Source organism: Ctenopharyngodon idella, chromosome 9 (genome assembly GCF_019924925.1).
Source record: "Ctenopharyngodon idella isolate HZGC_01 chromosome 9, HZGC01, whole genome shotgun sequence".
NCBI classification, from domain to species: domain Eukaryota; kingdom Metazoa; phylum Chordata; class Actinopteri; order Cypriniformes; family Xenocyprididae; genus Ctenopharyngodon; species Ctenopharyngodon idella.
In genome coordinates this window covers 19,596,641-19,621,833 of record NC_067228.1, presented here as the reverse complement: position 1 = coordinate 19,621,833, position 25,193 = coordinate 19,596,641, and the positions used below count along the sequence as shown (strand labels likewise).

At 36.9% G+C, this 25,193-nt stretch overlaps 1 protein-coding gene across 13 annotated transcripts in view; it reads left to right on the top strand.

Annotated features, from left to right (window-relative positions):
* dachd (dachshund d) overlaps nt 1-25,193 on the top strand; it is a 181,155-nt gene that overhangs the window by 52,841 nt on the left and 103,121 nt on the right. For 8 of the 13 annotated variants that reach the window (XM_051904704.1, XM_051904693.1, XM_051904692.1 and 5 more), the window contains exons 2-4: nt 11,505-11,620; nt 21,299-21,331; nt 22,104-22,265. In XM_051904704.1, the coding sequence (XP_051760664.1) occupies nt 11,569-11,620; nt 21,299-21,331; nt 22,104-22,265 (247 nt within the window). In that variant the 5' untranslated portion in view covers nt 11,505-11,568. The remainder of the gene's footprint in view (nt 1-11,504; nt 11,621-21,298; nt 21,332-22,103; nt 22,266-25,193) is intronic. The other 5 variants (XM_051904694.1, XM_051904699.1, XM_051904703.1 and 2 more) reach the window with 2 other exon arrangements.

Below are 25,193 nucleotides of genomic sequence, written 5' to 3'. Positions count from 1 at the left end.
TTTGTCTGACTTTAACAATCGGCACTGAGGTTATCCCAACCTGTTCGTCAAATGCCCCCCTCCTCTCCCTCCCCGAGATTGATATGTACACGTCCCAGATCCCTTCAAGCTGAAAATATGGGCCATTAAGAGAGAATAGTCGACAATGATTTCGTTCTCCACGTAGAATTTTTTCGAGCTTTATTAGCCATGCATATTAATGACTCAATTAATTCTATTCATCCTCGCAAGTCATCTGTTTGTTTTCGCCTGACCTTTTATCTTAGAAGTATTCACGCTCGACTCGGTTTAAGCACTTCCTCCACGCCGGCGTTCTCCCACAGTGGCCGAGCGCCTCTTCGAAATGGGAGTTATTTAATGTGTTGGATGAAACCTCCCTCTGTTAGAAAGCTCGGCGGATGTAAATGTGACAGGAAATATGCTATTATTACACACCGAGCCTTTCATCTGACATCCCACCAAATAAAATTACAGCATTTCCCCCTTTTCCCTCCCTCCCGGTTCCATCTGCCTCTAAAACACCTCTCTATTTTTTTTAATTTACGAAGATCGGAGTAAACAGGCATGTGATGTGGAGGAGACCGGGGTTGGATACTTGCCCCACGCTACATCTATCTCCCATTCAAAGTTAGTGGTGAGGACAGGACATATAATTGAAAACTGCAGCTGGACTGTGTACAATCTTGTAAAAGGATGCCTTGGAAATTAGATTAATCAAGAGGCAGACATTGTGGGGAAAGTTTGTTTCGAATGCCTGACAGTATCGCTCTTTCTCTCATTTCAAATGCTGGCAGGGCAGCAGGCAGCTCCAAGGGAAATGTGCTCCTTTCATACTTGAGTAATTGATGAATTGTATGCAATATGCAAATGAGAATCCATAAATCTTATGAATGACAGCTTAATTTATGTGAGCCTTAATGAATGCAGGATTAGATTTTAATTAAATATCCTCAAAGGCACCCTGACTAGTAAGTTTTTAAAGCCTTGTTTTGAAGACTTGTTTCATATGCGTCGTAGTTCTGCGTTGTAAAGGGAGATCACTGAGAGCATATCCTCACCATTATGAAGATAAGCACAGCTCTGTTTTGTTAACCAAAGGGACTGAAATTAATAAATATTGCGATCGAAATCATATCTAGCCATCTCATTTTAACTTTCCTGGAACTGTTCATTTTCATACATTTGATTAACTGCATTTACTTTTTTTTCTTCTCTCTGCCGTATCTGATCTATAACATTTTCTGCAGTGTCTTTTTAATTAAGAGAATCGTCCATTAGGCACGGAAAAGTCAACCAATTAGGCATTCTACATCAGTTCCCAGGATGTACAGGCCTGCTGCTCCTTATTAGTGCTAATAGTACTGATACAAAACAATTTTAAGCTTCACAATTATAGTATGCAATTAAGAAATCGGCTTTTTGTCATTAATGATGCATTAAAATAATCAGCAGTTTATCTTGCTTTCAGATCTTTTTTTCCCTCTAAAATCTCTCTCCAGTATGAAGTTATCTCAAACGGTGTCATGTTTACTGTTGCAGTCCACAGAGGAGAATTTATTATTATTTTTTTTACCCTTTGGATTTGCTTGGTTTTTTGGATAAACTAGTAAAAAAAGTTACAATAATAAAAACAACAACCATCAAACACCTAACAACTACAGTCAGTAATGAGAAAATTGTACAAATGGTATACACTCTGGCATAGCGTGAATGTTTTGGTCAAGAACCTTTTTTCTGGCTTTTTTTTTTTTCATTCTAAAAAATGCCTGAATTATGTCATTGACCTGTAACGTTTTTGCAAACTACAACAGAGTTCACTTCAATTCAGTCAAGAATAGACAAACACATTATGTTTAAACAAATTCAACACAGAGACAGTTTTGTTTGGGAAAAAGTATGTGAATCCCCATCCTAATGAGTTCTCCAAAAGCTAACTGAAGTCAGATAACCTGCGGTCCAGTCAATGAGACGAGATTGGAGGTGTTGAACAAGTCAACAATTCTTAATCTTCATTTTTTTTAAGATCTTTTTTTGTTTGAGGCATGGTCCACATTAAGCAAAGTTTCCTGTGAGTAGCAAGAACTCCAAATTTACTGCTGGGGTTCACATACTTTTTTAATATGTTTTATGGGTAGTTGTTCTGCATACTTTTACATGAGGACACGGCCATGTAAATAAAGCTCAAGGAAGGAACATAACTGGGTTGCGAGTTCCTTTGCAGTGGCGCAATCTGATTGCCCTGCCCAGTGGCTCTTTAATCAGACTGTGCAGCGTACAAAAGCAGCAGGAAGGCCACTTTTATAACCTGAGCACTCTCTGAATCTCTAAATGTTACGGCTGGCGCGGTACTGTTGAAGGATTGGGCAGAAAAAAACACGTCTGGGGAGGAGAGGGCCACTGTTTGTAGACCGCTGAGGGTAACTGCTCCCTTTGATTGTTTGCATTTGATCTAATATATTGTTCCTCACAAAAGTTCACCGTTTACCAGCGGATGCAGCTGTTCCTGCTTATAAAACGCTTTATATGAAGTGCTCGCACATAATCCATCTATGTTGATCTGATAAGGCGTCTACCTGGCTGAGGGTGACAGGTGTGAGAAGGAGAGAGAGAGCTGGTGGCGATAAAGCAACAACAGTTTGATGCAAATAAAGAGAGTGATAAAATCTGAGGCAGCACTGATTAATGCAGGAGCGCCGGTGGAACGGGCCATCGCGGTGCTCCGGCTGACCTCTTCTGTTAGCGTTCCATTCATGTGCAGGTGTAAGTGACTGAGACAGCCACTTGTGTTGCTATATATCAAGTATCATTGCAGATTCTAGTTCTTTGCTTCACTACGACCCTTGTTGAAAACTTCTAGGGAAGTTGAAGTTGATGCTGGCGGTCTGTGTACGGAATAAAAGAGATGATTAGTGGTTTGCAAAGTCAAGAATGTTAGTGTTTCCTGTTCGTAATGCGATCGCGGCCACAGCATGTCCATGGTGGTCCTGAGCTTTTAAAAAGCATCTTTGATGAGCAGTAAAGGAATAGTTCAACTAAAAATAAAAATTCTGTCATTTACTCTCACCCTCATGTTTGTTTAAACCCATATGCTGTTATTTTTTCTGTGGAACACAAAAGCAGATATTTCACACTACTCTTTTCATATAATGACATAAGACATGTTCTGAAGTGAAATATGGAAGGCGGTCTGGCGGAAGCTAGTTATTTTACTTTATAATATGTTAAATATGGATATTTTTCTTATACAAACTCATCACTTCACTTCAGAAGGCCTTTATTAACCCCCTTGAGTCGTGTGGAGTAGGTTTATGATGGATGGATGTACTTTTTTGAATTTCAAACAAGTGATTTCCATTCACTGCCATTATAAAGTTTGGGAGCACCAGGGTGATTATTAATATAACTCTGATTGTATTTGTCTGAAAGAAGAAAGTCATATACACCTAGGATGTCTTGAGGGTGAGTAAATCATGGCGTAATATTCATTTTAAAGTGAACTAATCCTTTAAGCCATCCATATAGTAATTTTTAAACAATAATTGAGTTAAATAAAACTGCCCAGCAGGTTGGTCAAACATTTAACCCAACCGCTGAGTTTGTCCATATTTAACCGAACATGGATTGTTTTTAACAATCCACTGTAGTGTGTCCAGAAATTACAAAAAAACAACAAAAAAGTACTATAAAAGTAGTCCATATATACATATTCCATGTCTTCTGAAGCCATTTTATATCATTGTATGATAAACAGATTGAAAGTCATTTCCAGTCAATTTTCCCCTCACTGTTAACTTGAGAACTTGTGAATCAAATCAACTATTTCAGTAAAAAGAACTGGTTCAAAAGAATTATTAATTCTACTTTTATGGTGTTTGTGTGTGTGTTTATTTGGTTTAGTTTTCTGTAGTTTAACATAAGAAAATAATAAAGGAATGTTTATTGCTATCCCTTTAAAATGTTTCGGACAACCATTTGCAATCATTCCACTAGGTTTAGAGTCCATAAATTCAGATTATCCAGTGTAATGTATTGGCCTAGTTTCATGTTTCAGTTTCAAGTCTGTCCTTTCAATGCACAGTAGTTTAAATTGAATATCTTTCTAAGTATGATCAATTGGTCAGAGTTATGTGCTTCGATCTTATAATCAGTCCACACAAAGATTACATAGTAAAATGGCAAAGCCTTACCTGCCAGCATTCCATCTAATCAAGCCGAGTAAAGCTGCAAAGTCAGGGGGCCTAATCTGAGCGTAGTGTGTTATTGTTAGTGCGGAGACCTCGGTTTGTTATCAGGCCCTTGTTTTCTCTGCTGGCCACCACCTCAGCAAAGTAATCAATGAGGCATGTGCTGCTATCGCACGAAAAGAAATGAAAAATAAACCAGTGATAATCCTTCAGTTAAAAGGTTATTCAGGCTGATAAAAGCTATTTTGCTAATTTATTTACACTTTGCTTCGGTGAGATAAAGAAAGGGAACAATTAGGGAATTCTAGGTGAGAGATTTGAAAAGGGCAATGACATTGGGTTAATATTTTATAAGGCCTGATTGGCGGGCTACTGGAGGAGTCTGTATTTACAGAAGCAGAGATGCTGTGATTCGTCCGCTTGTTTTGGTTGACTGCGAGTAAATGGAATAAATATCTTCATCTTTACCTTTCCCAATGACAAACAAAAGGAAGACGGGAAAGGTTAATTGCTCCATTTGAGGCGAATCAAAACGGAATGTTCTTTCTGTAAACCTGAGCGAGACATGTATTGACTCCAGGATAACGTTTCATCAGCTGGCAGCAAAATGTGTCTCCATTAGGTCCAGAGGTCCACAAACCTGTCTGAAAAATACTGACCAAATATATTCTTTGCGTACTTCTCAAATTTGTGTTCAATAAATTTTATAAATGTAATATGAAATACTGGATTTCAAGCTGCTTTTATTAAATCTTCACTTGGTAAATTAGTTCAAATGCTGAAAAGATTTTCAAACTGATTCTAGACAGATTACATGTTCAATAGATATTATTATTATTATTATACAATTATCCAGTATGTGCTATACTGTAAATAATGGAAACTATTATATTAGTCACTGATTTCCTTCTAAATAAATGATAATGAAACTTGCTTTCATGATGCCTGTTAAATATACACAAAACTCTAGCTTAATACAGAGATGAAATGATTTAAACTAGTCTTTGGATACGAGTTTGAGGGAAATTGCAATTTGTGAGTATTCATGCGCGACATTTATTTGTGATATATCCAATGACTTGTTCTGGAAGAAAAAAATGTCATTGTATCCTCTCATTCTTTTTTTCAGTTATAATTAAGTATTTAAGTGTTTTTAAGTGGTTTTTATTTTTTTATTTATTATACCAGGACATTAGTATTTTCTTTTTCCATAAACGCTTTTTTTTCCTAACAGATACTAAGAAACAACACATGAGAGGTTGAATTTGCTGACTTTTGTATTGTGGAAGTGAGATGGCCATATATTTTGTGGGTTTAATCTGATTGCTTTCTCAGTGTGGTGGGACGGAGGAGATCATGTTCCATTGTGAACTCCTGGGTCAACATGGACCAAGTCCATTAAAGGAAGCATGGTTCAGGGAAAGTTCACTCTTATTTTCCTTTCGCCATGAATGCAAAACAAAATGAGAATTCCTACATTTGTTACAAATTTGACACTTTTTGGCCCCAGGCAAATGCTGTCCATAAAACATCCTAAGTTTGGAGACAGGATCTGTTATTAACTATAGTATGAGCAATAAAGAGAGATTGCTGGGTGATTATTTGGCTTTTGTGCTTGAAAGTAAATGCAATAAGAGCAGAATATATATGTGTTTTTGGTGCCACAAGAAAATGTGCAAATGAATATATTTCTCCTCAACATTATACTTGGACTCTCTTAAATGTGCTTAATGTAATATCTAAAACTGTTTAGTTTAAGTACCTAGTGGACCTTTTAAACATTCTTTTTCCCACTTCTTTTGAGGCTAGAGGGTCAAACCTAAATTTGGGGGGTCAGATCCCCTAACCCTCCCCCCCATTATTTGCACCCTGGCTGTAACCCTCTTCATTAATAACTGGTTGGCTCTGTCTGCATTGCATTTTTCAGCTAATTTCAAATGTTTACCTTCTGAGTAATACAAACCACTCAGCTTTATCTAATAAATAAATGCAAGCAAACATTGCGTTCTCCCTCTAGGGGTGGAAATCTTGTTTATTTGAATTTGTCAGCATCGCACTCAGCAAAACGTCATGGATAGCCTTGCTTCTACCATTGTGTGGAAAAATATCCCAGAGTTACAAAAAAGAAATGAAAAGGGAAAAGGATGTAACTAAGTTTGGTAGTGGTGACATCCAGTAGTGGAGTGGACAGGGCATATCTCAAACACAAGTGGATCTCATGAACCATTGTTGTGCTCTAATAGCCTACTTTTGAGGACTTTTTGTGCCGGGCTATTTAAGGACTCGGCATCCAGCACATGACAAATTGTACTCGTTCTTTTGTGAAGGTCCAGCTCTTGTTCTCCCTTCGTCCTCAGTGGCCCCATAATCGCTGTTTACAGAAGCGACAAACAGCAGAGAATGCTCATGCATATCTCAGCTAAATGACTGCAGTGTCCTCTTGAACATATGAGCACAGGCTGTCCTCTTTTAAGTGAAAACCTTCCGCGCTGTCGCATGATGGGGATTTCAGTTTCAAACACTTGATGTGATTCAGTTTTGTTTCCAACTTGTTTTTCAGAATGCTATCTTGCTGTCATAGATACAAGCAATTGACCACACACACACAAAGCCATACAAAATTAAGTTAGTGTAATTGGGATGCTTAATACAGTAACAACAAAACTTCAGTATGTATCTATTAAAGCTATAATTCACCCCAAAATTTCGAACACTTTATTCTGATTTCACTTTAGACATTCTACTAACTGTAAGTAACTTTGCAACTACATGTCAACTAACTCTCATTAGAGTATTAGAAAAAAAAGAGTGTAGACGGTCTGCTTAATATCTGCTAACACTTTATTTTGATGATCACCCAACACACATCCTACTGACTATAAGTAAACTTATTGTCAATTTGCTATTGTCATCATGTAAACTTATTCTTCTAACCCCAACCCTAACATCTAACCCTTAACTAACAGTCTACTACAGTCTACTAATGCTCTGAGAGTTAGTTAACATGTACACTGTAAACCCGAATAAGTTGGTCTAACTCAAAAAAATTTGAGGTAATCAGTTACATAAAATGTTTTGAGTTATGATTTTAAGTAAGCAGAACTATCAAGTTTTGAGTTTGTAGTACTCGTGCATGTTAATTGCTCCTAACTTGAAGTACTGAGTTAGCATACATTTTGATAGCAATTAACATAAAAGATTTGGTTAATTCGTTTTTTTATTTTGAGTTCTTGCAAATCAAATGAGTTATTTACTTCACTGTAAACCTTAATAAGTTGTCAGAACTCAAAAAAGTTTGGTACAGCACTTACTAAATGAGTACAGCAACTTAAAACATGTAACTTACTCTGAAACCAAGCAGCATGCGTCACTTGTCACCATGATGGTAACTCTCTAAAACCCACATTAACAGAAGCTCTTCTAAATTATCATAACAAAACATTAATAACTACTAAATCTCCCTTACCATTAATTTTGCACAAAAAACACTGTATAGCACATAATTTTAACATTTACACTCTCTTTTGAGTGCCATGGGCAAAGCATGCTGGGAAATTGAAATCCCAGCCCAGTTTCAGTTAAACTAACGTTAGACTAAATAAAAAAAAAAAAAAAAAATAGTTCATACAACTTAAAACAATAAAATAGTTCCGTTTACTTGAAATATGTCAGTGCTGTGAACTCAAAAAAAAAAGTTTTAAAAACTCATAACAGTTAATTTAACTGAACTAATTTATTTAATTTAAGTTTGCTCTACTCAAACCAATTAAGTATTTTGAGCGTTGGGGTTTACAGTTAACCCTCTTATAGTCTTAACCCTCTTATATAACTTATAGTTAGCAGAATGTCTAAAGTGGACCATCGAAATAAAGTGTAACAGAAACTGTCATAATTTACTCACGCTCAAATTGTTTCAAACCTGTATGACTTTGTTTTTTCTTGATTTGGAACACAAAAGACAAAATGTTAAAGAATATACTTTTCCATGCAGTTATAATGAATGGGGACTGGAGCTCAAAAGTAACTTCAAAATGAGGCAGAGTCTCCATAAAAGTATCCCATATGACTGTAGTGCTATAGTTCTGTAAGTGAACAGAAAAAAAAAATCATTATTCAATTGAACTAAAGAGCTGGATCAGTCTGATTCATGAACGAAGCATTCAGACTGCTTTTGTGAACTGGATCAATCGGTTTATTGAAAAGATCTGACTCAAAAAAATGATTTGTTCATGAATTGGACGTTGATGTCTGTTCCCCACATAAAGGTATTGTGTGGCTTCAAAAAATGAGTACTGTGAATTTTAAGACTTTCATGCTGCTTTTTGCAATGTATTATACCTTTTTTGTTCAGCAGAAGAAAGTCAGTCATACAGGTTTGGAACGACATGAAGGTGAGTAAATGATGACAAAATTTAATTTTTTTGTGAACTGTCCTGTTAAATATTTAATGTAAGTTAATATATTGCTGCTACAGCCTATAAAAAAGCCACTGTTCTCCTCTTTCACTCTATACTACCTTCATCAGATATGGTGTAAACACTCAGTGAGCAGATCCCATCACAGCTCGCAGGCTAAACGTCTGCTTTGTTCACAATCCCCTGCTCTTCCTGGAGCTAAAGTTGATGTGACATTTTGTCCATTTTTTTGTCCAAGTTTTTTTCTGCTTTTGGCATTGTTGAGGGAGGAGGGAGGAAGGCTTTTACCATCACATGCCATCTATTGAGGTCTTTCATAAATAATTCAGCTCAGTACATTGGAAGTGATGACAGCAAAACTGTCATGCAATCTCCCACATAAGATCAAAGAGGTGTTTCTATAGGAGGAGGAATTTCATTTTAGGACGTTCTGTAGGTCGGTCATTGATTGTTTGTTGCCGGGGTTTCTTTAGCTCTCCTGTGACAAATTCAGATAAAGTGCTGTATTTAAAGGGATAGTTAATCCAAAAATTAAAATTGTATTATTATTTACTCACCTTCATGTTGTTCCAGTCCTGCATGACTGACTGACTTCTGTTGAACGCTAAAGAAGTTCAATGACAATTTTTTTTTAAAATGACTAAAAGTTTCAGAAGCCGAAGTCATAGATTTATGTAAAGAAAAGATGGAAATTTAAGTAGTTATTTCCTTATAATCTTCACATTTGCATATATTCAAATATGGCATTGTCATGTCACACCAGTTTTAAATGAATTATGCCAAATATCATTGTTTATCGTGACCAATTGCAACTTGCCAAATGTGAATTTGCAAACCATCCAAATGTGATATGACTGAATATGACAAATGAATGATTCAAATTTTCAAAGTCTTTTATGGAGCTTTTTTTGGGGGGGAGTTTGACAGCCCCATTCCCTGTTCACTTTTATTGTATGAAAAAGAGCAGCTTAAACATTCTGCCCAAAATAATGAAAATTAAAGGGTTTGGAACAACATGAAGGTGAAAGCCTAATGACAGAATTATTTTTCTGCAAATTATTCTTCTAAAAAGACTAAATTTCATTTGTGGCCTGCCACATGCCTGAAAAGATTAGCATAATTACATCAAATAGAACAGCAATAAAGAACTTGATATATGCCAATTATAAACAGAGGGGGCACTGCAAAGATAAATATCAAAGATTCCTAAAGGTGAACCTACAATAAGTGTGAAATCCCTACTGGAACATTTATACGAGGTATGAAGTAGATGATGTCTCTATTTCCGTTACGTGATGTGATGTGGAAATGATTCTGTCACATCTGAACAGGCTGATACGGTTCAAACTCCTTACAGTGTGAATGGCCCCAGGCCTGACTATGTCGAGTGCTGCTCTTTTTCATGGCTAAAACTCTGAGCATGGAGTTTATGGCCTCTTCTGTTTTTAGTGTGCGAAGTAAAGAATTTCCGTTTCAATTTCATGCCTGTCAGGGATAAAACATGATTAAACGCAATGAAATGCAGCTCATCTGCTCAGTCTGTAAATGGACTAAACTGATGCACATGACAGAATTTGGTGGTACATGAATAAGTGAGTTTTTTGGCCTTGGGTCATAGTGAATGTACTCTTCTGCTTTCCTTTTGGCCATGAAAATGAGGCCCTGTTTAGTCACTGGAAAAGCAGAGAACAAAACCTTGAGTTAATGAAGGTCTCTTTCAATCATGTCCTGATATGCCATTGTAACGCAAGTGCAGTGAAATATAGACAATGCCCTGAAAATGAGCTTTTCTCTGGTAACAACCAAAAGCAGGAGCAATTCATTCATTCATTCATTTCAGCCCTTTTGTAATGAGCAATTTTAATTGTTAACATTCAGAGGAATCTTGGTTGTCACTGAAACAATGCTACATAATAGGTTTTCATATATCATTTGACCAACTCATATTTTGAAGGCTTTTTGGTATGTAATTAGTTTGGAAAAAGTACTAGGGATGGAATCACCTCTTTTTTTTCTTTTTCTTTTTTGTCATGGGAAATGTCCCCAGTGGCTGTGCTGCCCTTGGTAACAACCACAACTATTATGGATGCTTTCTGTGAAGAAATATTTCTGTGAGATTATGCAAGCTACTTTTTTGTTGTTGCCAAAATTAGAGTGGAAAAATGCATGGATGAACATAACGTTGTAATGTGTGAAAAAATATCTGACAATTAGCTCAGAGGGTCGTTTTTTTTCCTCCGTCGGACTTGCAGTTGTTGCGTCATTAATCATTGTGTGATCTTGGTCACTCATTTCAAGTAATAAAAGTTTCCATCATAAACGCACAACAGGTCTGAGTCACTCAGTCACACCAGCTTCCAGCTACGACTCCTATTAAATCAAGCAAGCAGAACGTTTCCTAAGGCAGCCTTTTTCTTTTTAATTTCCTAAAGAACCTTAGAATATCATTCATTACCAGAACTACACATATTTGGTTTTTAAAAGTCTCATAAATCAATAGTGGCCTGACTGCAATAATTATAACAAGTTAACATGTAATTTCCAGGCTGAAAGCCGCATGGCCGGATTTTAGCATATGCAAACGAGGTAATTCAAATAGTGTAGGGATATTAATACAGAAGGGCAGGTAACGAGGTGCGGGCCATGAATTATGCATCAAAAAGTGGTTGATCTTCAATAAAGGAAATGAATTCACTGTGTAATCTAATTAGTTATGGAAGTCTATTATGTCGAGCAGCAGAAAGCAACTGTCCTTGAAAAGGAATTTATTTACAGTACATGTTAGCTCTTTGGAATGGAATTGCGTTCTGGTCCGAATGTTAACGGCAACCTCTGTCCCTAACCCCTCCCCTTCTCTCTCCACTTCCCTCTACCTCCCCCTTTCCGCCACTTCACTTCTGTTTAGCTCAAGACCCGGGAGGCCTCCGAAACGGACCCAGAGTGTGACATCGCCGGAGAACCCTCACATCATGCCGCACTCGGTGCCGGGCCTCATGTCGCCGGGAATCATTCCCCCCACAGGTAACGCATGCAGACCTCCTCCCGCGTCCTGGCCCGTTCTCGTAGCGACCCGCTGCCCATCCGTTAAATGGCACACTGCAAAATCTGACAGCCCTCATCCAAACTACCAGCCAGAATCATTGACCGTTCCCGCCGGCCCCACTCCCTTCCCAGCAAGCCCCCCCTGTGCAACCACAGCTCCAGAATAAATTGGAGTGGAAAGTTGTTCTCTTCCAGATTATTATAGTGGATGCTGCATTCTGCCTTGAGTGGATTTTAATTAGCCCGATTAAATCCACTTCACTGCTATATGTACATAGGCCGTCGTGATGTTAAAGTAAGCTTATCGCCACAAGAATCAACAACAACCATTTGTGCCTTCAGTTTGCCTGGAGCAAGTCTTATGCTTTTGTTCTATTTACGGCTGGATTTCATTGTAGCAGCTTTGAAGTCGCTCATGAGAAAGGGTCCTGATTTACATATCGTGCTCTCGGTTGTTCTGCCATCTTTCAATAACACACAGTCATAAGGTTATGGTTCACTCCTTGTTAATGTACAGTTAACTCCTCGTTAATCTCTCTTGTGGATTCTTGAGCAATTATTGAACACAAGGGCCATATAGTTATCATTTTAAACCAAAGTACCATTTGTTTGTGTTATTTTTTTCATTGCAAAGTATGATTGTTTTCTGTCCTATAGGACAAATTATATTGCTGTCACACAACAAGCTACTACTAAATCTTCAGACAAGCAGACTTCATGATAACTTTACTTTTACAAGTATTTACTTTATCGAATGCGACTAAGCTGCATTTTATCTGTATGCGTGTTCCCTGGAAATTGAACTTGAAGATTTTGGCATTGTTAGCACTAACACTGACCAGCAACTTGTTTAATCATGTGGTAAGCATTATATGATAGAATGTTATGCCTTCAAGTGCATCTCTTTTTCGACCGTTCGTTATTACAGCATGTCACAAATTCCTGTCGGAAACATTACACAGAAACAAAACAAAATAATTAAATTGTTAACAATATAATGAAATGCATTTAAAATGAAACAACTTGCGAAATCATTCATAATTCAATACAGACCTTAGATCACTGATCTAAATTTACATTATTGATATATCTTATTATATTATCTATATTGTAGATCAGTTTTTCTGCAATGTTTCAAATTGACATGTTCCTTCCAACGTCAAAACTCTGCAACTTGTGTATCATCTAGAATTCTGAGTTTCCCACTTGTAAACATGACTTCACTCAGTCATTCATGTGCTTTTAATTATGAAATTTTTTAACTTTACTTGAAGGGCACATTAATGAAAGTTATTATAAAGTGATATCTTTAATTAAAGGTAGGGTAGACAATTTTCGAGGCTAGCAATAGCAAGCTTAGATCCTACACTCTCTTTAGAGCTCTCTCTCCAAAGCCACGCCTCCTTCAAAACACATGAATGCGCACAGCCAGAGCAGAGTCTGCAAAGCGTCATGAGAGACGGCGTTAAGTTGCTTTATGTCTCAAAGCACATAACTTTACCATAATAATGAATGTTAACAACTTTCAGAGCTCAAACTTGTACCACCTGACTGCTGCAGATTCATTTCGACATTGATAGTTTTGCCAGAGAAACTCATAAATCCCAGTCTAAAGATGTGAACATCTCCAGGTAGAACGTCAAGGGTTGCCATCTTGAAATTACGGTTATGACATGATATGAAAGCAGCATAAGTTTATTGTTTTGGTTCAGGAGGAACTGTAAAATGTGGCTTCTGTTTGTTTGCGGCAGTCGTGACTTGTATGCAGTGTTGCTTTGAATAAAAGTGTCTGTCAAATGCTTAAAATGTAAATGTAAAAACTTGAATCGAATGAGACACTAATCTAAAATAGTTCATGCATAAACCTAATGAAATGTATTTCTGTCATGACAACTCTCGGAGAGATTGGCATGGAAATGGATAGGTCAATGTTAATGTATTTGGTCTTGGCGGAATAAATCTGCTGCTGCTGCTGAGCAAGTACAGAGACTTGCTACTGCCAATACATTCTACTGCTGTGAGCATGTAAGACATGCTGCTGCTGCACATAGAACATACATGAAATAACCCCCTTAGCAGATCTATACAGGTGGAGCTGGGGAAGGTGCGCTGCAGACTGCTAACAGCAAACAATGCCAAGTATTTGAATGTTGAGCAGCAAACTTATTGGCTGCTGATGCCACCACAACCAATCAGATGCACTATGTAGATAATGATGTGATCACTAACAAATTAAGTTAAGGACCTATCAGCCTGTGCCATCTAGAGTTTTACGACAGAACTTTGTATTAATTTCCTGTATTTTATTTCTTTTGTAAACCGATATGCAAGTGTTCAAGTGAACATTCTTTCTGAGAAGGAAACTATTGAAATTCTAGCTTGGCAACAGAACTGGTAATCTTGAACAATGCCGCTGAAGCATTAGTAAAACATTCTGCTTGGGAAACTGTGCCCAGCCGCCCCTTTATGTTTGAGTGAGGTCAGCCTATCAGTGACTTGTTTAGAAACAGGAACTTAAAGGCCAGTATGAGAGCCTAGGATGAGAGTCTTTTCTTATTTAGTCCTGAGCAACCATGATAAAAACCCTTTGATATCCAGGCCTTTAAACCACGAGAGAGGCTCTGATCTTGACATTTTGTTTGGAACTTCTGAAGAAAAGTAACATTTTATACAATCAAGTTTGTAAGGGTCTTTGGTTGTTTGATGAAGCAACATACAATGAGCAGATGCAGTGAGAGTTGCTTGCATTCGGTTCATGGATCCCAGTTATCTTGACCAGCACCACGATTGGGAGAGAAAATGTAAACAACAGTTCAATACAGCATAAAGTGGTCATAGGTTGTTTTGTTGATGTAACTTCATCATAAAAAGAGTGTAATTGTAATGTTGGCAAATGTTCAGGGCCTTTGTGCACAGTGCTGTTAACGCAGCACTTGAGAGATGTTTTCCTTCCAGTAGCATGTCATTTAGCACCACAGTTACACTGTTAGAATAGAGCCATTTTTATCTCACTCTTGGTCTTGGTTATATTGACCAGAAATTACTCACCAAAAATATTCCTGAATGTGTAGTAAAAGAAAAATTACAGGTAAATTGCTCTGGGTTTGACAGAAATAAGAACCATGAAATGGATTCATAATATGACATCAGTCGGGTTTCCATTACATATTTGTGCAAAACAGTGATATTTTCTATATGTCGATTAAAAAAACTATTGCGAAATGACGGTGTTCCTATTAACCGATGTTATATATATATATATATATATATATATATATATATACAGTGCTGCTTGAAAGTTTGTGAACCACTTGCAGAATCTGTGGAAATGTGAATAATTTTAACAAAATAAGAGGGATCATACAAAATGCATGTCATTTTTTATTTAGCACTGTCCTGAGTAAGATATTTTACATAAACGATGTTTAGATAAAATCCACAAGACAAAAAAATAGCTGAATTTATAAAAACGACCCACTCAAAAGTTTATGAACCCTTGATTCTTAATACTGTGTGTGGTTACCTGGATGATCTATGACTGTTTTTGTTTTGTGATGGGTGTTCATGAGTCCCTTGTTTGTCCTGAGCAGTTAAACTGCCCAATATTCTTCAAAAAAATCCTTCAGGTCCCAAAAATTCCAGGTCCAGCATCTTTTGCATATTTGAACCATTTCCAGCAGTGACTGTATGATTCTCAGATCCATCTTTTCACACTGAGGGACTCAAACACAACTATTATAAAAGGTTCAAACATTCACTGATGCTCCGGAAGGAAACACGATGCATTAAGAGCCGGGGGGTGAAAACCTTTTAAATTTGAAGATCAAGGAATATTGTACTTAATTTGTCTTCTGGCAAACATTTAAGTGTCTTCTGTTGCTTCTGAAAGGGCAGTTCTAAATGGAAAAAAAAGAAGATATTTAAACAAAATAAGAAAAATTTGGACATCTTTATCCTGTTCAAAAGTTTTCACCCCTGACTCTTAATGCATCATGTTTCCTTCTGGAGCATCAGTGAATGTTTGAACCTTTTTTAATACTTGTGTTTGAGTCCCTCAGTTGTCCTCAGTGTAAAAAGATAGATCTGAGAATCATACAGTCACTGCTGGAAAGGGTTCAAATATGCAAAAGCAAAAATATGCAAAAATTTTCGGGACCTGGAGGATTTTTCTGAAGAATATTGAAAAACAGCCGTGGATCATCCAGGTAACCACACACAGTATTAAGAATCAAGGGTTCATAAACTTTTGAGTGGGTCGTTTTTATTTTGTTCAAATGATTCACATTTTCACAGATTCTGCAAGTGGTTCACAAACTTTCAAGCAGCACTGTATGTGTGTGTGTGTGTGTGTGTGTATATATATATATATATATATATATACTGTATATATACTGTATATTAGGGATGCACCGATACCAAATACCAAGCTCATGTACTTGTACTCGTAAAAATACTCCCGATACCAAAGACCGATACGTTACGTGACGTAACTGACAGAATTTTCCGTGCACACAGACACCGGCGGCAGCAGCAGAAACAATGTCAGCCTCAGAGGTGTGGAAATACTTTAAAATTAATAATAACAACCGACACATTGCGAACTGCATGCAAATCGCGCTGAATGACAGACCAGAAGCGCTCTCTCTCGGCCGCGCACGCTCTCTCTTTCTTTCTTGCGCGCGATCAGTTCTCCTTGCGCCCGAATGTCGATGCACAAATAGTTGTCAAAATGTCCATCGTGTGGAGTATCTCATGTAAATACAGTCGGTTATGGCTTAAGTGGACGCAAACAGGTGGGTGAAAACAGGATATGTGTCAGTATATTACATACATGGATTTGGTCTTAAAGGGAGAGTAGCCTAATTAAATACTTGTCTGTCATTAATGTTAATAAAACAACAAAAGATGTTAAATGAATGTATATATATATCGTGAAATAAAATTTCTCATCTCATGGTCATATTGCCCACTCGTCCCGTATTCCACCATGAGAAATATGGTCACTAGGTTGTGTTTACATTGGTTCACAGTGTTATGTTATAAACATTTGTTCTGTAATATTTGTTTTGCACTTTTTTAAAGGCAGGTTAAAAAAGACTTGATTTTTTTAATTATTATTTTTTTTTTTTATTATGACTTTAATAATTATGCCCTTTGAAGGTTATTGGACATTGTGAAATTTGTGCTTTAAGTTTGTGACAAGCACATAAAAATTATTACTTTTTTCATTGGAGTAATAATAAAGAAGCTGTCCTACATTCATTAGTCTCAAAAACTGCCACATCACCAAAAAATAAATAAATAAATAAATAAATGTATAGGCATCGGTATCGGTATCGGTGAATACCAGAAAAAAGTATCGGTACTCGTAATCGGTCCTTAAAAAATGGTATCGGTGCATCCCTACTGTATGTATGTGTATATATATATATATATATATATATATATATATATATATATATATATATATATATATATATATATATATTATACATATATGTACAAATGTACAGTGAACAGTGTTTTACAGCTATGCAGGTAATGACATCAGAGTATCATTTCATCAGTCTGTCATTAGGTGGACACAATCAACTAGAAATGCAGCAAGACTAAGAGAATAGACACAAAAAGAGGTTAATGAAACATGAGGCCTTCACGCAGATGCAAGATTACACTGTCATAAACAGATCAGTCAACTCTAATGTGACTCTTCTCACACAGAGTGTCGACAGCTTATAATTGATGTGCAGTATTTGGCTCTAATGCAGATGGAACAATTCAGATGCATTAATTCACCCAGTCCTCATTGGCACAACCTCAGCTTTGTGTGTGCGACCTGTCCTCAAAAGTCACTGAAATGGAGCTCATTTCTGCAAATATATTGGGTAAATAGTCAAATTTGGCCTCGATCTCTATTAGGAGTGCACAACATTAAGTCAGTAGATAAGCACTTTCTTATCATAAGCATGGCTAAGTCACTCTTTGTGTACTGATGTGAAGTTAATCTGATCTTAATTTAATTACACTATTAGTGGAAGGAGGCACATACATTCCTTATTTGTTATAAGAATGTTCTGACATTGAGCAGGTATGGGGCAGCCCGCATGTTAATTAATAATGAACATTCTGACAATATTCAGAGGCATGACAGCGTTAAGCCAGTCTGCTGCTGGTTCCTTTGCATATTAATAGATCCTTCATTATTATTTAATATGACAGCTGCTCCAAGGGCTACGATCAGACCCCATCTCTATTATTTGCTGTTTTGTGCGCAGTATGACAGTACCATGCGATTCTTTATTTGTCCCCTCCCCACGCCCCCGTCTCGTGCCCGTCTGCCCGCTTGTTCTCTCTTATGCTCGGCTGTTTATATATGGCTGAAGAGATCCTTGTGTCTGTGAGAAAACAGACATGGGTGTCTGAATCTAAAGGTGACTTTCAAAAGTCGAAACATTGCGATCTGCTATTGGTGCTTCGCATACTAATGAATGCTAATTGAAGAAGGAGTGGGTTGCTCGTTGTGATGCTCAGAAGTGCACGGGCACTACGAGTGGACTTGTTGCTGATGTGAAGAACAGTTTGTGGATGGGTACTCTGATGTAGATGTTACAGTCAAATCCCCTTGTAACCTATGATGGATGTTATTTGTGATCTAATGAACTAAACTATCTCTCTGAAACAACGTTGAACGATAATGTAGAGGAGGACCCAACAACATGAGTACAGTTGCTTGTGAATGCTTGTAGGTATAGCAGTGGTTCTCGACTGGTTTTGCTTCAGGACCCAGATTTTACATTGTACATCAAGTAGTGGCTCAGTACAGTACCAGAATGGTTTAAAAATCATATAAAAAGCAAGCAAAAATAGCATTTATGTATGTATGTACACTGTAAAACAAATGTCATTTCAACTTAAAAAAGTAAGTGTTCGTGCTGTTTAAAAAATATAAGTTTAGTCAATTTGAAATGTGAAGTTGTAAAGTCACAACTTTGATATTTGAGTTGACTAAACGTAAATTTTAAGGCAGCACTTTTTAAGTTGAAACAACATATATTTTTACAGTGTACTCTATGTATGTATTTTATTTGTTTGTTTGTTTGTTTGTTGATTATTTTTTAATTATTATTTAATAATAAAATATTTGTAAATAATTATTTAAAAAAATTATAATGTAAAAACAAATTATTTTCATTATTATTATTTATTATTATTATTATTATTATTCATTATTATTTTTATTATTCAGTTTTTGACTGATACCATTTAGGACCAATTGTTGACTGATCAATTTGTCCAAAATTCTGAAGTTTAATTGGATGCAAGGCCTTTACCTTTAACTACAGCATTTGACAAAGCTATATATTTTGCTATCATAACTATGCACAATAATATGGTTAGTAGTAGCATATGTTTTTTCCTTGCTGTCCTTGACTTTACTGTTTTTGGGTCACAATCCACCAGCTGGGAGCCACTGGTCTATATTGTAATAGGCTAATTAAGCAGGAAATTGTGGTAAGCTGTTTATTGATAACATTCATACCTGCAGGACATTCCGTATCACCATGTCCATTTTACAGAGTTGATAAATGAATATGAGAGATGTTTAATAAATTACTGAAGTGCTTAATTGTTGAAGTAAAAAATCTGGCAAAAGCAACTCAAGTGCCTGACTTTTCACACAAGCAACTGGAAGGTGATTTTATTCTCTCTCTCTCTCTCTCTTTTTTTTTTTTTTTTTTTTGTCCAGGACTCTGCTACACATACATCTCATTTAGAAAACAGTTGACTCTCTCCCATTAGACGCAAATGAAGATTGACCTTCAGTGCGACTGGAGGCCATATTTATTATGAGTGGAGGGGGGAAGTAGATCCCCCTCCGCAGCTGTAGGGCATGAATATACAACAGCAAACGAGAGTGGCCGCTCCGACACAGTGTATACGATACATCAATATGGTACTGATGTACTTTAAAATGCAAACAAGCCCAGAAAGCTGGTGGCATGCAGTGTTGCTCACACCATCTGCCTGTCTGCTGCTGGGGAGGCAAGGTGGCGTATTAAAGCCACATGTTCGATATCTTTCTTTTTCCTTTTCTCTTCGCGCTCAGGAAAGGAGACAGTGGCCAAATGGCGCAGTCGAGTCATGTCAGTGAAAGTGACACTTTAGTGATGATGAATTTACCAATTGGCCTCCCTCACATGGGGAAAACAAAAGTCAAACGGACTTTGGGGATTTTTAGGGCTGTTATCTTGGAAGAATTTTAAATACTGACTGCAACCTTTTAATAAGTTTGCTAGAAAGCAATACTTGCTAGGCTTATGTATAATGATATGGAAATAAAACATACAATAGTTGACTTGGAACGTAAAGTAATTTTTGTAATGCCTGTTCAGTGTTTTATTTATCTACCACAATAATGTTGGAAGATATTTTGGGGTTGTTTTCTTTAATATTAATATGCAGTTAATTAATTAGCATATCTTAAATTAATTAGATTCGTTTTAAATTGACAGGATAATAATTATTAAATATACAGGATACAGATCTGTTTAAATTATACATTAAAACAGAAAAAAAAATCAGTTATGACATTCAGTTATGATATGTAATATTTTGTGGTAGTGTTATGTTACGTTGCTCAACCCCTATCACAGAATCTAGTTTGCCTCCTAATCTCATAAATGAGGTTATTGTAACCATTTTTCAATATACTGTACATATAAAATGAGACTGCGCTCACAGGATTCACTGAACACCGCTGGAAAAAAGCTCAGCTTTGATTCATCCATTCACATCATTTCATTAATCTTCATTCATGAATTCAAGGTCTCTTTCAAGGATCCTCTTTTTACTTTCTTCAAGTCTTTCAGGTGTTTTGTCATTGAAAAAGAGTAAATGACAGCGAGTCAGTTCCTTATCCAATCTCTCCATCTCCACTGTGCTCCTTTTAAACAAATCAAACAATGGGAAAAAAATGTATTATTGCCACTGGAGCCAAAAGACTTTGAATTGCAGCGTTCCTGTTCATTCAGAGGGAATGACAATGGATTTGCCGTTTAATGTTCATGTGTTTGAGATGTTACAGACTTTTGTGTGTGTGTATGTGTGCATATTTGAGCACGTCTTTGGTTTCCCACTGTTTCAGACTGTTTGTTTTCACTTTGTCGTACATCCCCACCCGTTTATTTACAAACAGAAACCATGGCAACATGTCAGTCCTGATATGTTCTCCTGACTCCATCTGTCACCATCAAAGCTCAACGGCGTCATCTTTGCATTTAGAGAGAAAAAGAGATGGAAATCAGAGAAGACGTACATGACAGTGAGGCTTCCAGCTGAAAATGTTGCATCAGTCCAATGGGGCCAGCTGTGTAATCAAAAACAGCAAAGCTACTGTCGGTGATGGGATGCAAATGATCTGCTCTAGTTAAGACGCAGTGCTAGACTGAGTTAGGCTAGTGATGGGAGAAAAGACTGTGTCAAACATTTGTAGAGCAAGAAGCAGTTTTCCCCCCTTCTTTTTGAGGTAAAGCCCTACTCAAAGTAATTTGTGATTTCAAAAACATGAGTGTAAAATTGTTTTTTTGCCTTATTACATAATGTATTGATATTGAATATTTAATTATACATGTTTATTTCCTCTATTTTTACATTTAGATTACCTTTGCGGTCATTTGATGCTCACTAAAGGTAATATTTAAAAACAATAGGATACATTTACAATGTAATCTTTAGCAGATTTCAAAATGAATATCGATTTTCATTGTATTTAATTTTTACATTTATTTAGACACAATATTATAATACAGTACAGCCAAACATTTGGGGTCAGTACAATTTTTCTTCACAACTTTTATTCAGCAATGATGTATTAAATTGATCCAAAATACAGTGAAAACAGTAATATTGTGAAATATTATTACATTTTAGAATAGCTTCTATTTATTCTATTTTATTTTATTTTATATATATATATATATATATATAAATGTAAATATAAGTGTAGTTTATTTCTGTGATGGCAAAGCTGGATTTTCAGCATCATTGCTCCAGTCTTCAGTGTCACATGATCCTTCTGAAATCATTCTAATATGCTGTTTTTGTGCTCAATAAACTTGCTGAAAACAGTTGGGCTTAATTTTTTATGGAAACATTTTTCAGGATTGATAGAAAGTTCAAAAGAAGGGCATTTATTTGAAATTGAAATCTTTTCTAATATTATAAATGTTTTTAATGTCTCTTGATTAATTTAATGCATCCTTTTTAAAAAAAAAAAAAAAAAAATCTATTTTTTCCCCCTCAAAGTGTGGGATGTGTTGTTCTCATGTTACTGCCTCTTTTCCCCCTTGAAATTCTTGGACAATGTCTATTCTAGAAGCATTTCTTGATCATACCCTTGTTTTAGGCCCATTTAAGCTGAACCCTTATGATGTGACTCCATCTTTCTGTCCTCCTGCTGCAGGTCTCACAGCCGCTGCTGCGGCAGCTGCGGCCGCCACTAACGCTGCTATCGCAGAGGCCATGAAGGTGAAGAAGATCAAACTGGAGGTGATGAGCAGCTACCATGGTAGCAACACCCAGCACGGGGCCGACTCAGAAAACGGAGACCTCAGCTCCAGTGTGGGTGAGTCACCATCCACCAGCAGCATGACTCACACTGCATGCAGGCCCTGGTAACAGCCGACTTGCGATCCATCACAAGTGGTCAGTCAAAACACACTGCTGTTTACACCTGAGAGTAACATGTTTCTCAAATGTGTCTTCCTTGACTACTTGTGATCAGATTTTGAAGGAAGTGTCACTGATTAAATGACTTAATGAAAAGAATTGCAGTTTTTTACCTATTATTTAGCATAATTTTGTTCTTTTTAACAACATAACCAATTAACATTGTGCTTCACGTGATCTGTCACCGCATGTTGATATCAGACATGTCAAAGATGTTCAGTAAAGTCTTGTGCATATGTATGTGCTTTCCGAACTTTCAACTAGAAGGTTATTTTCTTTTAAAGCCACATGTAGATACAAAGTTTAAAATCTTGTTTTGGCACGTTTTTTGATTGGCACATGAGTTGGCGGGACTCATCTCTCAACTGTTTGCATCCACACAATAAAAGTCAAATTTTTCAAAAACACAGTAAGAAATATTTTTTTGTTTTGTTTTTTTATTCCCTAAAAGAAAGTCAGGTTTAAAGGTTAATACAGATTTGGAATGACAATTTTGAGTGAACTGTCCCTTTAAGAACAAACGAATCTGCTGTTATAAAACTAAACATAGTTCATTCTATTTATCTACGCAAAATTCTTAAAATATGTTCTTAAGCTTACATAAATGCAGATTAAACTTCAAACTACCAAATCTATAAGAAAACTAGAAAGCTTTGTGTAATCTTCTTTTGAGCAGTCAGTTTGTTTGGTTGATTCCAAATTCATCATTAGCAGGTAATGCACTTTTAAAGTAGCTACACATCAAATGCATCCATGAGCACTTTATCCCAAAGCTAATAGCTATTAAGCGAGCCGCTAATTCAATTTGGTGAAGAAAATTAGTTTTGAATGTCCCCCGCTCCAATTAATCGTTTCTCAGATACATTCCGATTTTTTTCTCTCTCTTTGCAACATTACTTAAAGCCATTTTTGTGGAAATTACACTGTTATATTAAACCACAAATCCATTACAAATGATTCAGTTACCATAATCCCAGAGCTGAACTGTGCGTGTGTAATTTCCATTGTGAATATCCACCCTGCGTCAAGGATTTCCCAGCTGCATTTGACACTAGGAGTTTTGGCAAAACACGGTGTGCTCTAAGCAGATTTATCGAAAGGAAGCCGCGCGGAGCTGAGGTCATCTAACAGCGAACGGCGGCGGGGGGCCGCGAGGTCACCGAAATAAAGATAAATGCGAATCGGAATAGGCGAGGCTGCGGCAATGGGGCTAATAAGAAACTGTTTTTATCTTTTTACAATTTAAATTGTAACCTTGAGCACGCAGACTCCCTGAAGAATAATAATTCCAGGCCCAGCAGTGAGCGAAGGAGCGAACTAGAGAGGCATTAGAAGCTCTGAGTGAAATATATGGCCGCGACGCCTCTCCAGCCCATCCACAATCAATTGGATTCTTTTACTTTAATATTTACTCGCAGCGATGAGATGCTAGTCTGCATGGTGATGAACAGTCTACCTCTGGCGTTTGAAGGTGACCTGTCACCGCGTATGGACAAATCTCTCGCTCGCAGAAATGTAGAAAATAAATCATTAAAGGCAGGCGGGTCTCTCATTCCGGGATTTAAATCACTCCCAGATTTATGATTTAAATTAATGCTTCGTTTGGTCAAAAGAACGGAGGCCGAGACAAATGATGTTTGGTACTGAAGCCATCCTAATATTGATTACTGGATGTCAGTGCAATCTCTTGTTTATATCAAGCACTCTCCTGTGACGGGGTGGCCAATAGGAGTCACCCGCATGATAAGAGGGCGAAATATAGCTTCTTCTATTCAGCCAGCCAGAGGGGAGAAACAAGCTCCTTTCAGCCTTTAATTGCAACATAAATTAGGTTTTTAAGTGAAATAGACAGTGTTTTCCATTCCCGTCTCCCAGCGAATTCCCTTACTGCTCCGGATCATTACGGCATTAAAACAGAAAGGTCATTTCGCCAGAGAACCGAGAGAGAGATATCGCATCGGGGTGTTTTAAAAGAGTGCCAGAGAAAACACACAACTGTGAAAATAAACTCTTAGCTGCGGTGCTCTGCTGACTTCTGCCTTTCTGAGCCCCGTGATTGGCTCTAATGGTTTTGGGCTGTGAATGCCTATTATGTCCCGCTTATAGGCGCTTTTTGCAGCTGGAGTCCAGAGTCTGAAATCATTTGACAGATATAGGGATGACTTTAGAGCAGAGGAACTTAGTTAAACACTCTAGACAGGAGTGGACAATGTCATGAGCAGGAAGTGAGCCGGTGCTATATTAAAACAGCTGCTCTTGCTATGAGGTTTAATTTAGAGACACTTGGTTACATGGAAGTGTAATTATTTTTCTAAATGTCACTACATGGGCAACACCACCAATAACAATACTAAGCACCAACATACAAATCATTATTATTATTATTATTATTATTAAGATATAAAGTGTGTGTGTGTTTATTTATTTGCAGTAGTATTTTTGTGAGCTGTAAAAAAGTTGCCAGTGCGAGGGTATTGTGAGTGGTTGCCAGCATTGTTTTGGTGTTGTTAATGGTTGCTAGGTATTTGCTACTACTGTTTTTTTGTTTGTTTGTTTTTTTGTCTAAATGTGACCTGCGCTGGCAAAATGAGTCGGAATGCGCACGGGCTAATTTCGAACTACAGGCAAAACAAGTGAAAAATGTTTTATTTTGTTCAAAAAAGGGCTTAATGAGTTCATTAAGCCCTCATCTAGCGATCCCAATGCTCCAAATAGCAATTAAACATGTAAAAGTAGCTTTATTTGTACGTTACCATGAAAAATGCCGTATTTCTCCTTATTGTCGCAAGTTTGGTATCGTTGTAAAGCGCAGCATTCCAACTTT